Source organism: Leucopleurus acutus (genome assembly GCF_964270905.1).
Source record: "Leucopleurus acutus genome assembly, chromosome: 4".
NCBI lineage: Eukaryota > Metazoa > Chordata > Mammalia > Artiodactyla > Delphinidae > Leucopleurus > Leucopleurus acutus.
The window spans coordinates 22,588,697-22,603,715 of NC_139146.1; the positions used below are offsets into that span (position 1 = coordinate 22,588,697).

The 15,019-nt window shown below is 39.6% G+C and overlaps 1 protein-coding gene and 1 long non-coding RNA gene across 2 annotated transcripts in view; one reads left to right on the top strand and one right to left on the bottom strand.

Moving 5' to 3' along the window:
• The window catches only part of PRSS12 (serine protease 12), a 66,614-nt gene extending 62,988 nt beyond the window's left edge, over nucleotides 1-3,626 (top strand). The window contains exons 12-13 of the mRNA XM_082838473.1: nucleotides 924-1,204; nucleotides 2,950-3,626. Of these exons, the coding sequence (XP_082694599.1) occupies nucleotides 924-1,204; nucleotides 2,950-3,257 (589 nt within the window). The 3' untranslated portion in view covers nucleotides 3,258-3,626. The remainder of the gene's footprint in view (nucleotides 1-923; nucleotides 1,205-2,949) is intronic.
• Nucleotides 3,627-4,958: 1,332 nt separating this feature from the next.
• Nucleotides 4,959-6,713, bottom strand: LOC309961330. The gene is made up of 3 exons (XR_014326175.1): nucleotides 6,315-6,713; nucleotides 6,022-6,064; nucleotides 4,959-5,783 (listed from the first exon to the last, which is right to left on the bottom strand). It is a non-coding gene; the product is annotated as an uncharacterized lncRNA (long non-coding RNA).
• Nucleotides 6,714-15,019: the final 8,306 nt, after the last annotated feature.

Consider the following 15,019-nt stretch of genomic DNA (forward strand, 5'->3'; position numbering starts at 1 on the left):
TGAATAGTTCCTATGGAAAAAAGACACATTCATTAAAAATAAACATTCATTCATTCACTAAATCAACAAACATATGCTGCATTCCTACTTAACTGGCATCATTATTCTCAATGTGTAAGATTCATCAGTGAACACAAAGATCCCTGCCCTTGAGTACCTTTTGTTCAAGGTGGGGGGGGGGCAGAGAACAATAAATACAATAAACAGTAAGTTAGGTAATTTGTTAGAAAGTAGTGTTTAATAAAAAAGGAAAAGTAAAGCAGATTAAGGATATTGGGAGTGCTGGGGGATGGGAGCACAAGCAAGGGTGGGTTGCAATTTTAGATATCAAGGTAGGTCTTACTGAGGTGATGTCTGAACAAAGATTTAAGAGATGAGAGCATATAACGAATGTATGTTGCCCTGAAGATAGTTTTGGTTTGCATTCAGTTCACAGAAAAGGGGAGTAAAGTGGATTGTGCTAAGTGCTTTGGGGGATACAGAGTTAAATCAGACATAGTTTCTGCCCTCATGGAATTTCATGATGAACTAACCATCTTGGAAATGATAGAAAAATGATGACAGCAAACACAGGATGGTAATTTTGCCCTATACTCTTTGTTCCTGTTTTGATCCTTTTTCATGGTGGGGAAATGACAGGTTAGTGATTAGTCCTTACTTTCCACATTTGCTCCTTCTCAGAAAACAGATGGTAACCTGGGTTAAATAGTGAAATGAATGAAGAAAAAAAGTGATGACAGTGGGTTTAGAGTGTGAGCCCGAGAGCAGTGGGATCAGAGAAAAGGAAAGGAAGGTTAAACTTATAAAAGGGATTAATGATTTGGAAGAAAGACTTACAAGCATCTCTATTAACCTTCCTGGCTGACAGTTACCAATTTACAACATTTGAAACAAGCCTCCCATTAGCTCTCTCTGCCCCCCAGGTATGGTAACAGCACTAGGAACTATGCTGTTCGGGTTGGGGATTATCATACTCTGGTGCCGGAGGAGTTTGAGGAAGAAATTGGAGTTCAGCAGATTGTGATTCACCGGGAGTATCGACCAGACAGCAGTGACTACGACATCGCCCTGGTTAGATTACAAGGACCAGAAGAACAATGTGCCAGATTCAGCAGCCACGTTTTGCCAGCCTGTTTGCCACTCCGGAGAGAGAGGCCACAGAAAACAGCCTCCAACTGTTACATAACAGGATGGGGAGACACAGGTAACAAATAACCCAAAGAAACAATTAAAATCTGGGCACCTGCTTGTGTCTGGGATTATCCATACATTTGAGTGTACAGTGGGTAGCAAAATCTTAAAGGGGGTTCAGGCTTAGTTGTTTGGAAATTCTGCCAAGTGTGAGATGCATGCGTGTAATCTGGATTCATACCCTGAGGGTACTGTGGTTCCCATCAGAACTTAGACCCGACTCAGGACTTGGGCCTAGCTGTCTCTATTTGAAAAAGTTTTCCTAATGACTTTGATGTAGCTACCCCAGCAAAGGGCTTTGGTGTTTGATGGTTTCTTTGTAATGGAGCCCTTTATCAAAGTAAATCTTATGCAAAATTCCTAAATGAAGAACAGACAAAAATCAGAGCTGCTGAGGTTCAAGTGGAAGGATCCAGCTCACTTACTTGGGTTTCTCCTTCCACAGCCCCCTTCTCATTCTTCCCACCTCCCCATCCCCAAGCAGGATAGTGTTCAGCCTGTGCTCTTCTCAGGCAAACAGCTTTCTGTATTGTCTCACTAGTTAACATCAGCTAGTGCTTGCCCAGGATGGTCTTCGAAACATCTAGGTCTCACCTGGATTAGGTGCTCCACTCACAAATGACTGAGTAAGGAGAAATGATTGGGTTGACTGCTCTCCATTAAAAGTAATTAAAACTGAAAAGAACATCAAATAAGTACAGGTGATAATTTCAATAAGGTTATATTTAGTAAATATAAGTATTTGTTTTCATTTTATCCCATGCTACATTAAATCTGGGCTTTAAACTTACATTATTTCTTAGCAGCAAAATGTAGAACATCTGTAGCAGATACACAATACTGAAAAAGCTCTGCGACCAATCCTGAAATAAACCTTAAAAAGTGGAAACGTTTCCTGAATGATATAATAGAATCAGGTCAGAGTAAATGCCTTCTCACGACGCTATGCTGACCTGAGGCAGACTGAAGGCTGGAGTATAGCTGTTGAAATTATTACTTCATCAGGAAAGGGAATCAATCACCTCCCTTTAGACACTACATCTGAATAGAGATGACAAAGAAAGTAAATTTTACAGAATATTTTATTATGGATGAATCACTCCAGTTGAGTAAATAGGATTGGAGAATAATGTGGAGTTTAGATCCAAGAAAAGGCTATCATGGAGAACCTATCAATTATACATTTTAGCCACTAAATAGAGAATGAGTGGCTTACTAGTAAATAGAATGTTAACAAGTGGCTAAACTTCAGCCTGTTTCTATGTAAGAACGTTGTTTCTGAATCATCTTTATGAAATACCATGTTTCTCTTGAGGATAGTAATTGCCACCTTATGTGCTTATATAGAATTATTTATAAGTAATCCTCAAGTCAGTGAAGTAGATGAGTCCTAGAGCAGTGGATTTGCTAATACAGAGCCAGCATGAATGCACCCTCAGTGTTTTAATATACAGAATTCAAATTCTAAAGCCTGCACAAATGTGCTTTCTGTAGGTTACCTTTTTCTACTGGGCAAGTCCGTAAGCGTTACTAAAGTATTCTTCAAAAAATGCAGTACTGAGAAACAGAATAGTGAAGGGTTAGAGTATGGTTAAGTGCAAACAATAAAAAAATACCATTTATAGTTATCACCACACTAATGCCACAATAGGGCTTTTTATTTTAACAGGGCTATTAAATGTTCATTAAACTGTTAAATGTAGCTCTTTTCACTACCATCTTTGCCTGGCATCTAATTCAATTATTTGGCCTGCATAGGACGAGCCTACTCAAGAACTCTACAACAAGCAGCCATCCCCTTACTTCCCAAGAGGTTTTGTGAAGACCGTTATAAGGGTCGATTTACAGGAAGGATGCTCTGTGCTGGAAACCTCCATGAACACAAACGTGTGGACAGCTGCCAGGGAGACAGCGGAGGACCACTCATGTGTGAACGGCCAGGAGAGAGCTGGGTTGTATATGGGGTGACCTCCTGGGGATATGGCTGTGGGGTCAAGGATTCCCCTGGTGTTTATACCAAAGTCTCAGCCTTTGTACCTTGGATAAAAAGTGTCACCAAACTGTAATCCTTCATGGAAACCTCAAGAAAATATTTAGAGAATCTGTTGGAAACTTTCCAACATTGGCATTTAGCTGAGATGCCAACTAAGGGGAACGGAGATCCGTGTTTCTGTGTTTTGTGCTGTCGTAAGAACTGTGCACCCCTTTGCTGCTTGAGAATTTGTGATGTGAACATTTTGGCTACAGATACCTCAGTGTAGTAATGATTATCCTTATTTAGCATTGTTGCCTACCCAAATTAGTTTAATGGACACTAAATTCATTATTCTCATGAGTCTTGTCTCTGCCTGTTTCTCAGCATTCTCCAGAGATTATTGTATATTGATTGTGCAGTCAGGCTGTTTTTACATTTATTTGGATTGAGAACTCCTTTGTAACTGAATCAATATGGTATATATTCATATAAAGAGCCTACATTTGACATAAAAAAATACTCTTTACTATACTCAAAATAAGAGTGGCGAGCTTCCCTGGTGGCACAGTGGTTGAGAGTCTGCCTGCTGATGCAGGGGACACGGGTTCATGCCCCAGTCCGGGAAGATCCCACATGCCGCGGAGCAGCTGGGTCCATGAGCCATGGCCGCTGAGCCAGCACGTCCGGAGCCTGTGCTCCGCAGCGGGAGAGGCCACAACAGTGAGGCCCGCGTACCGCACTCCCCCCCAAAAAATAAGAGTGGCATTGTTTTCTGTTCATGTAATTTTTTAAGCTCAGACTTTTTTCCTTAGGCTGATAAAAATATCAGACCACATCTTTCTGGCCTTTCGTGAGAAAATCGAAGGCCAAAAAAGATAAAGGAATTCTATCATAAACTGACTGGAAAGGAATATCATTGTCACAATACATTCCTGAATGAAGCCTTTGTACCAAGCACTATGGCAACTAAAGAGAAAAACATTTGTATGTTGTTAGCACACTTCAGCATTCCTGAAAACATAATAAAGAATGCCTTCTAACTGTTTAATGCACAACCTAATTCAATCTGCTTGATTACTTTTAATCACTTCAAATTTACAGCCTGGTAAAAAAATGTTTTTTCTTTAGCAGCATGCTGTTTTCCAGACCATGATTTAAGAGTGCCACCTACTGCAACCTTCTGGTAACTAACTTAAACCTGCAGACCATCCTGATACAGTCCCATCTAATAAAAATAGACTATTAAAAATGTTTTCCCTGTCTATAGTTTGGGAAAGTCTAAAATAACTGTTATGTTTAATCCATATGCCACTTATGTGCTAGGTGGCTATGCACCTCATTGACAATTTATAAAAGGTAAGATTTTATAATATTTCTAGTTTTCAAATGGGTTAACAGGCAGAGGCCAAGATGAGACAGCTGTTGAAAGGCTTTGAATCCAAACTCCAGAACAGGAAGAGTCCCAATGCAGACAAGAGCATCTCCTCCCACCCCTCTAACCCATGGTTCTCCTGTCTAAAGGCAAGTTTTCCCTCCGGCTGTTTCCCAAAGGAGTAAGGGATAGCTGCTTATTATGTATCCTACAGGGCATTCTTGGTAGCAGCACAAAATCTTTGCCCAAATATAAAAGCTAAGCCTTCAGGATACTTGAGTAGACTGCTATCATGAGTCCTTCTCAAAATCCCAGGTACTAAAAAAAGGTGAAGCGGTGAGTACAAACTATAGGATTAAGAATGCTTAAGTAATCCTCTTAAACGGCTAACTCGCCATGGAGGGACTTCACCCCCATCCCTTTTGTAAATTCTGAGCTATGTAAAACAACTGGTGCTAACCTGAAAGTGCTTTATAGTTTACTACTTTGCAGAACTGCAATGCAGTTCAAGTAGAATAGCATTAAAACGTTTTCTAAACACTCATGACTTTGATAAAGGAAAAACCTGCAATGCAGGTGAGAAAATTTATCTTCCTGAAAGTTTCTCACGGGCCATCCTTGTAATTGAACTACAGCGCTGATGCAAACATTTATATTGGCTTTTTAACTAGACCAGAGATTGGCAAACTTAAAGAACAGATAGTTAACAGATGGCCTGCAGTTTGCTCAACCTTGAGGTAGAATGCTTGGTTCATAAAATATGCATTTATTATAGCTTAATTTTTTTTCTTGTTAAATGTTAAGTGTGAGTTTTAAAGATGCACGTGTTCAGTGCACATCTGTGTAAATAAAGTGCATAGCTTTTCACCGTGCAGTTTCCTTAATCTTCTGTGTGGTATTAAATGACCCTGCTCTCTTCCTCAGGGGTAAACTGGTTTTTATGTATAACAGTTTTCCCCAAATAACACCTTACACAACAATACTAATTCATGTTACTTCCACTCGAGCTCCCCAACAGTGGAACAGGAGGTAGGCTCTTCACTACTTGTAGTTACCTTTGCACTTATTAGTCATTCAGTCAGGGAACGCTGACATCTGTACAAATCGAGCATTTTATTGATATAGCAAGGAAGCACTTATTTATTCTCCATTTAAATACCATACTTGAGATTTAAAATCACATTTGGCAGTGTACTTCAGGATGCTAATAAGACTTCACCCATATCGCTTTGGATTTCTTGACTTCTGCAAGAGAAGAAAACCAGCTTTATAAAACTCTAATTTGTGTACTTACCTCATGGTGCTGAGTCTTAGCAGCTACTTCAGTTACTTTCTATTCAGTTGGCTATTTACTCTCTTAAATTACAAAATGCCAGCAAAATATGCCAATTTTGGCCTTCCAAATCCTTAGCACTAAGGGTTTCAGATTCAGAAATAAATACATAAATATATATATATATATATATATAAAACAGGAACGTACCTTGTTGTTTTCCATCATCCACTGGAACAATTAGCTCAGCTTCCTAAAAACATTTGAACAGTAGTTAGATGTCTGCCCAATAACCCAGTACCCTCCAGATTTTTAAAGTGAAGAATGTTACTTGTGCAAGTCAGAATCTGATACCAATTAGATGGTGACAGCTTTGCCAATAAACAAGAATATGCTCTTCCATGGCTAGGAAGGGAGACTGCCACAGCTGACAGGTCCCAAAGATACATGGAGATTCATAATCCCAGAAAAGACCAGCAAGGACAACTACAGATACTACTCACCACCTGGATCAAACTGGCGGGTTATCAGGATGCGGTGTTATTATTTCATAGTGTCGGAGTAGATTCAAGATGGCCACATGACACCAACAGCAGAACTAATGACCTTAACCGGAGTCATCAGCTGCATTTAACCTTTGCCGGAAGGCCCACGGCCCACTGCCCAGGGCCCACGGGCGCTAGTTTTACGACTCAGCGCCCCCGGCTGAACGTGGCTAACCCCGCAAATCAATGAACATTTAAGCCCACTCAGGAGTTTGAACCTAGAGGTTTTCCAAGCTGACGTCGATCTACTTCTACAAGACTGTTGCATCTCCTGCATTTTAAACTTGGCCAAAAGTTCTGTCTTAAGTATTTTAGCGCACGAAACACAACGCAGCACTTCCACCTAAACTCGACGCTTCCCGGATGTAAAAGGCCGAATCCTTCGCCACACGCTCTCTTATAGAGCGGGTGACGCTATTCCGGGGAAAAGCCGCGAAGGGCGGGGCCTACGCGCTTTCTCCCCGCCCCGCCCTGCCCTCCCAGCTCCGCTGAGGTTCCACCCCATACGTTGGCCACCGCCTTTCTTTTTTTTTTGCGGTACGCGGGCCTCTCACTGCTGTGGTCTCCCCCGTTGCGGAGCAGAGGCTCCGGACGCGCAGGCTCAGCGGCCATGGCTCACAGGCCTAGCCGCTCCGCGGCATGTAGGATCTTCTCGGACCGGGGCACGAACCCGAGTCTCCTGCATCAGCAGGCGGACTCCCAACCACTGCGCCACCTGAGAGGCCCTGGCCACCCCTTTCTTGATGGCCCTCCCCTTCCTCAGCTTCTCCACACCGCCTCGCCCCCGCGCTAGATCTGGGCTGCTCACGTGGCCTCCGAGTCTGACGCGTGCGCATTCAGAGCTGCCAAAAGTTCTCGCGAAATCAGGAAATCTTGCTGGACTCGCGCGTCCGCTGAGTGAGGAAGGCGGAAGGGCTGTTTTGTTAGGAGAGTTACTTTACAAGTCACCCTTGTTACCAAAGCACCAGGTTCGATAGTTCTCTGCTTAACCTTTTTGTTGGTTGATTTTCATGGAATTAGCTGATTTTTTTTTTTGGTCTCTTTGCTAAAAAACTCCGTATTTTCCCGTGTTCCGCCGACATTGCTGTTCCTGAAGCGCAGGTGTCAGTGGTCTGCAATCAGTTTTTGTTTTGTTTTGGGGGAGCCTAATCTCTTAGGAGTATTTGCACTCTACTGAAAGCCTTGCCAAACGATTTTGTAAACACAAGATTAGGAAAAGGAAAGGGTATTAGACCGGACGACCGTGCGGGAGACCCTTTTACATGCGTGTGTGAACGTTTCCCGTGTTGCCTTCGGAGCCAGGGTTTGTGGTCCACAATCTAGCCGCTCCAGAAAGTCTATTGACTCTTGCAAGTGGACACCTGGGTCTTAACTTCCCTGCTGTACGTTTCTTTGGGGATGCAGCTAAAAATATGGTAGGTCTATTTCTTGAAAAGGGGAATTACAGACGTTTAGGAATACTTTTCGTCCTAGATATGTGCTCGTTAAATGCCATTTAAACTTATTTTCTATTTTCCCTTTTAATTTTCCTCCGGTATGAGACAAAAAGGTGGGTCGAGGTGAAGCTTTTAGTAGTGGACCATTTGGGGCACTGTGTTGCAGCAGTTGCTGTCAGGGATAATGTTATCTAGCGATCTGGTGAATAAAGTGCTACAAGTGAGATCTGTGAAGCTTCATGAAATCACTACATACTGTTCTAGGGGAAAGAATTTAGGGCAAAAATGTGTTATGGTTAGGGTTGGAATGGACAAGTTTATAGGGCGTAAAAATTTGAAAGAACTAAAGTTGTTTTTAAGGCTCACGTTTTCCTTTCTTCACCTTAACTTTACTCTCTTCATGATACTAGTGAATGGAAAGAACTACACAATAATAAGGTTTAAATAACATCACAGTGGGAAATTTTGCCAAATTAGAGTTGATTTAGAAACTCTAACAGCATGTGTTGTTTTGCTAGGCCTGGTCTAGCAAAATACCACAGACAGGATGTCTTAAACAACAGTAATTTATTTTCTCATAATTTTGGAGACTAGAAGTCTGAGATCAAGGTGTCCACAGGTGTGTTTCTTCAGAGGCCTCTGCTTGACCTGTAGATGGGTCTGTTTCTTCACATCCTCTTCTCTCTGTGCCTATCTATAACTTAATATCTTCTTATAAGGACACCGGTTATATTGGATTAGGGCCTGTTCTAATGACCTCTTTTAACCTGAATTATTTTTTTAAAGACCTTATCTCCAAATATAGTCATATTCTGAGGTACTGGGGGGCGGTTAGGACTTAAGCATAATGAATTTCGGGAGGACTCAATATAGCCCCTAACACCATTCACTTACGCTAACCTAGTAAGATTTAGTGAAGATCTTAAAAAGAATGTTTGTGTTGGGTTAAAGTGCTAAAACACTGGATGAATGAGAGAGAGGGAGAGAGAGAGAACCCTCATATTTTGTTTATGCTCTTTTCTCCATCTTGAATGTCTTTCCATCTATTTCCCATCTATTTTCTTTTTTCTTCCTGTAGTTGACATAACGTTAGATTAGTTTCAGGTGTACAACATAATGATCTGATATTTGTATATATTGTGAAATGATCACCACAGTAAGTCTAGTTAACCTCCATCCTCATACATAGTTACAACATTTTTTTTTTCCTGCGGTGAGAACTTTTAAGATTTACTCTCTTAGTAACTTTCAAATGTACAATACACTATTATTAACTATAGTCACTATGTTGTAGTGACTCCAGGAGTTACTTATTTTATAACTTGGAGTTTATATTATGAGTCTATGGGTGGTGGTGGTGGTTGTTGTTTTTTTGATTCCACATATACGTGAGATCATACAGTGTTTGTCTTTCTCTGTCCAATGTATTGCATTTAGCATAATACCCTCAAGATCCATCCATGTTGTCACAAATGGCAAGATTTCATTCTTTTTTATGGCATAATAGTATTCCTTTGTGTGTGTGTGTGTGTACCACATCTTCTTTTTTTATTCAACCATCAGTGGACACTTAGGTTGTTTCCATATCTTGGCTGTTAAAAATAACCCTTCAGTGAACATGGGGGTGCATATATCTTTTTGAGTTAGTGTTTTGTTTTCTTTGAGTAAATACCAAGGAGTGGAATTGCTGGATCACCCTCTAGTTCTACTTTTAATTTTTTTGAAGAACCCTCATACTGTTCACCATAGTGGCTACACACCAATTACATTCCCACCAACAGTGCATGAGGGTTCCCTTTTCTCCACATTCTTACCAACACTTGTTATTCCTTGTCTTTTTGATAATAGCCATACTAACATGTGTGAGGTGATATCTCATTATATTTTTGATGTACATTTCCTGATGACTAGTGACATTGAGCAGCCTTTCAAGTGCCTCTTGGCTGTTTGCATGTCTTTGGAAAAATGTCTATTAGATCTTCTGCCCACTTTTTTTTTTTTTTTTTTTTTGGCGGTATGCGGGCCTTTCACTGTTGTGGCCTCTCCCGTTGTGGAGCACAGGCTCCGGACGCGCAGGCTCAGCGGCCATGGCTCACGGGCCTAGCCACTCCGCGGCTGGGATCTTCCCGGACCGGGACATGAACCCGTGTCCCCTGCATCGGCAGGCAGACTCTCAACCACTGCACCACTAGGGAAGCCCCTGCCATTTTTTTTTTTAATGGATTGTTTGTTTTTGCTATTGAGTTGTATGAGTTTTTATATATTTTGGATATTAGCTCCTTAGCAGGATATATGATTTGCAAATACTTTCTCCCATTCAGTAGGCTGCCTTTTCATTTTGTTGATGGTTTCCTTTGCTGTGCCAAAACTTGTTAGTTTGTTGTAGCCCCACTTGTTTATTTTTGCTTTTATTGCCTGTACTTTTGGGGTCAGTTTCAAAAAATCATTTCCAAGGGACTTCCTTGGTGGTCTAATGGTTAAAACTATGTGTTTCCAATGCAGGGGGCATGTGTTCAACCCCTGGTCAGGGAACTAAGTTCCCACATGCTGTATGGCACTGAAAAAAAAAAAAATCATCACCAATGTCAATGATGTCAAGGAGCTTACCACCTATGTTTTCTCCTAGGAGTTTTATGGTTTCAGGTCTTACATTCAAGTCTTTAATCCTTTGTGAGTTCATTTTTGTGTATGGTGTAAGATAGTGGCCTATTTTTAATCTTTTGCATGTGGTTTTCCAGTTTTCCCACCACCGTTTATTGAAGAGGCTGTCTTTTCCCTATTGTATATTCTTGGCTCCTGTGTCATAAATTAACTCATTGTATATGTGTGGGTTTATTTCTGGGATCTCTATTCTGTTCTATTGATCTATGTGTCTCTTTCTGTGCCAACACTATGCTCTTTTGATCACTAGAGCTTTGTAGTATAGTTTGAAATCAGGGAGCATGGTGCCTTCAGCTTTGTTCATCTTTCTCAAGATTGCTCTGGCTATTTGGGGTCTTTTGTGATTTCATACAAATTTTAGGTTTGTTGTTCTATTTCTGTGAAAAATGCCTTTGGAATTTTGGTAAGGATTTCATTGAATCTGTAGATTGCTTTGCATAGTATGGATGTTATAACAGTATTCTTCCAATCCATGAGCATGGATAATCTTTCCATTTGTTTGTGTCTTCAGTTTCTTTCATCAGTGTATTATAGTTTTCAGTGTACAGGTCTTTCACCTCCTTGTTGAATTTATTCCTAGGTATTTTATTCTTTTTAATGCAATTGTAAATGGGATTGTTTTCTTAATTTCTTTTTCCAATAGTTTGTTATTAACGTATAGAAATGTAACAGATTTTTGTATGTTGATTTTGTATTCTGCAACTTTACTGAATTCGTTTATTAGTTCTAACAATTTTTTGGAGGAATCTTTGGGTTTTCTATATATTAAATCATGTCATCTAAAATAGTGACAGTTTTACTTCTCTCCAATTTGGATACCTTTTATTTCTTTTTCTTGCCTAATTGCTCTGACTAGGACTTCAAATACTATGTTGAACAAAAGTGGTGAGAGTGGGCATCCTTGTCTTGTTCCTGATATTAGATGAAAAGTTTTTAGCTTTTCACTGTATGATATTAGGTATGGGATTGATATATATGGCTTTTATTATATTGAGGTACATTCCCTCTATACCCACTTTTTTGAGATTTTTAAAATCATAAATGGTTGTTAAATTTCCATCTGTCAAAATTATACTCAGCTTTAAATACCTTGCTTAAATATCTCTTGTTCTATGAAACTTTTCATAACTCCAACTGAATTTGATTTTTCCCTTTTTGTGACTTAACTAGCATTATAGTACTTAACTAGCATTTTTCTTGTCGTATATTTTCTCCACTATATTATAAACTCCTCATGATGCAGGTCAGTTTCTAACTTTGAAGTGCCTACCAGAGTGATTCACATTAAATGGGCACTAAATTGCATTAGCAAATGCTTTGAGGTACTCAGTATGTATTTCAGGAATTGAGTAAATTTTATATTTATTTTAAAAAGTCACTTCTCTCCAGGAGATAAAGTTTAATCCCCCTTTCCTACCCCAACACCATCTTGAGTATGGGCTGTGCTTAGTGACTTGCTTTCAAAGGGTAGGGTAAGGCAAGAGGGGGAAAGCATAACTTTACAGTAGAGAAATCTAGCAAATACTACCTAAGCCAGGTAATCAATATCAACATCAGTGGTAAGTCATATTGATAGTGTGTACCCTGATAAGATGTGATGAGAAGAACACTTCACCTCCTTCTGTGTTATTCTTACGCAAAGCTCTAACCCCAGTCTACTCAGGAGAATAACGTCAGACGAAATCAAATTGGTGGACCTTCTACTAATTCCCTAAACTGTACTCAAACTGTTGTGGTCATGAAAAACAAAGTTTGTGAAACTGTCACACCAGAGGAGATGAGACATAATGACTAAGTGTAATGTTGTATCCTGGCTGGGATCCTCAAGCAGAAAAAGGACATTAATGGAAAACTGATGAAATTTGAATGAAGTGTGGAATTTAGTTAATAGTAATGTGCCAGTGTTGGTTTCTTAGTTGTGACAGATGTACACGGTATTATAAGATGTTAACAATAGGGGAGGTTGGATGACAGGTGTCTGGGAACTCCCTGTACCATTTTTGTAACTTTTCTGTAAATCTGAAACTATTTAAAAATAAAGTTTAATAAAAGTCATAACTTTCTCGTCTGTTTTCATTTTAACAAGTGGTGCTTTAGTGATGGTTTTTGTCTACTGTTAGTGTGAAATTTGTGGCTAAGATGGCAATATTTCTAAATTTGGTGGGATTCCGAGATCATACCTAATGGATTTAGCCACTGTTCAAGCCAAATCTTTGAGGCTTAGAGTGAGTTCTCAGGAGAGATAATGTGGTAATAGATAGAAGGATTAAAAATTGATTGTAAATAAAGGTTAGTTTAAGGATTTTAAAGGTAGACTGTGAGGTGAAGCTGTTAGACTGATAAAACGATGGCTGGAAAATATTTCAATTCTGCATTTGATACATGAACTGAAACCGTTCATTATAGAATACTCATTCTTCAACTATACTACCTCTCCCTTTTTCCTTTTAGGGTTTTAGTTTAGAAACTATGGTAATCATCAGGGAAACAAAAGTAGCATAACTGCACATCTCTCATATGACTGTTGAGATAAGTGGGAGGAAATATAGTCAGGAAATTGCCTGTGGGCTTACTTTCATCTTAAAATACTTTGGGAACTTAAACTTGCAGTTGGTGTGTACTAGCAATGTGGTACTACTGGGAACAAAATTGTAATAGAAGTATAGTGTCTAGACAAGAGGAGATGAGAGTACTCCCCTATCTGTAGTGGAATATTTTTTTCAGTTCTGAACACTTTTTTCATTTGTTAAACATTTACAAGACTCCAGCAAATGTTTGTTGAGCAGACATGGCTCTTGCCTCAAAAATACAATGGAATTAAATAACTTACAGTCAGTGATATCACAATTTTTCCAAATTTTTCAAAGCTCAAAGCCTAGGAACTATCTTTGATTTCATTTTATCCTCAGTGTTCAATTTTAGTGTGTTTCTATATCATTCAATGTATTTGTTATCTATTGCTATGTATCAAATTAGCCTAAAGCATGGTGGATTAAGACAGTAAGTATTTATCATCTTGTACAATTTCTGCAGATCAGGAATCCAAGAGCAGCTAAGCTGTGTTAGTGTATCTCTTGAGGTTGCATTCAGGATGTTGCCTGGGGCTGTAGGATCCTCTTCCAAGGTGGCTCAGTCCTGAGCTTGGCAAGCTAATGCTAATAGTTGGCAGGAGGCCTCAACTCCTCAGCATGTGGATCTCCATAGGTCTGCTTGAGTGTCCTCAAGTTATAGCAGTTTGGTTTTCCCCAAAGTGAGTGATCCAAGAGACAGTCCTAATGTTTTTCTCAGACCTAGTCTGAGAAGTTACATGCCATCACTTGTTAGAAATGAGTTATTAACTTCAGCTCACACAAAAGGGGAGGGAAATTAAGCTCCATCTCTTAAAGAGGGGAATGTAAATATTTGTCGACACCAGTTAAAACTGCCACAATCAGGGTGAGGTTGTGTTGCAGTTACGAACAATCCAAAGTCTTTGTGGCTTAAAACCACAAAGGTTTGTTTCTTGTAATGCTCTTGGCCATTTAGAGACTCAGACTAATGAAACCTTCACCATTTGTAATATTTCTAGGCAACATGAAGGGAGAAGGGAAGGTAGAGAATCACACTTGTTATTAAAGTCTTCCATTTTGAAGTGGCTCTTGTCATGTTGCTTCATATTTCTGGGACTAAAGCAAGTTTCATGGCCATGCATAACTTCAAAAAGGTGGGGAAATGGAACCCTACTATGTGTTTAGGAGGAGAATCAGAAATCAATAAATAGCACTAATGATTTCTACAGTTGCCATGTTATAACCTTTTAACAATTATTTTTATATTTACCTTCTCCTTTTCTCTATTGTCATACTAGTGATCTAAGACAACATATGTGATTTGTATCCCTACTTTTCTGATTCTCCCTTTCCAATCAACTGAGTATATTCCTGGAAGATAAATTTCCTGAAATAGCGTTTTCTCCAGGTTAGTCACTTGCTACAGAAATGATAATGGCTTCCCCAGTTCAGATTCCTAATCCCTGGACAACATACAGTGTATGTTACACTTAGCATGCTCATCTCGATTTTTTTCATGCTATTTCATAGTGTAGACTGTATTTCCTTCCTATCCATCCATTAAGACACATTCCAGTTTTTAATTTTTACAGGAACCTTTCTTCTAGAACATCGATTAGTCTTTTCCTTTTCTTGCCACCCTTAATATTTATTCTTAGTGCCTTATGTCTTAAAAAGTTGTACTATGTACCAGGCCCTGTTCTAGGTGCTGGGGCAAGAGCAGTAAACAAAACAGACAATATTTTTTACTCACAGAGCTTCTGTTTTAATGGAAGAAAACACACATAAATGGATATTAGAGTTCTATCAGAGGAGTAGAACTACTAGCAAAAGGTCAAATCACAATTGTCAAGTGGAGGAAGCAAGGAAAACTGGCAAGGATGAACTGGAACCAGTGAGAATGGGTTGGACTCTGCGCTGACTTCTCCCTGGTTCCCAGGGTTCAACTTTGATGATGGAGGTGATCTGCAGGAGGGGCTAGTCCTTTGTCACAGACTCAAGAGTTGCTGAGATTGGA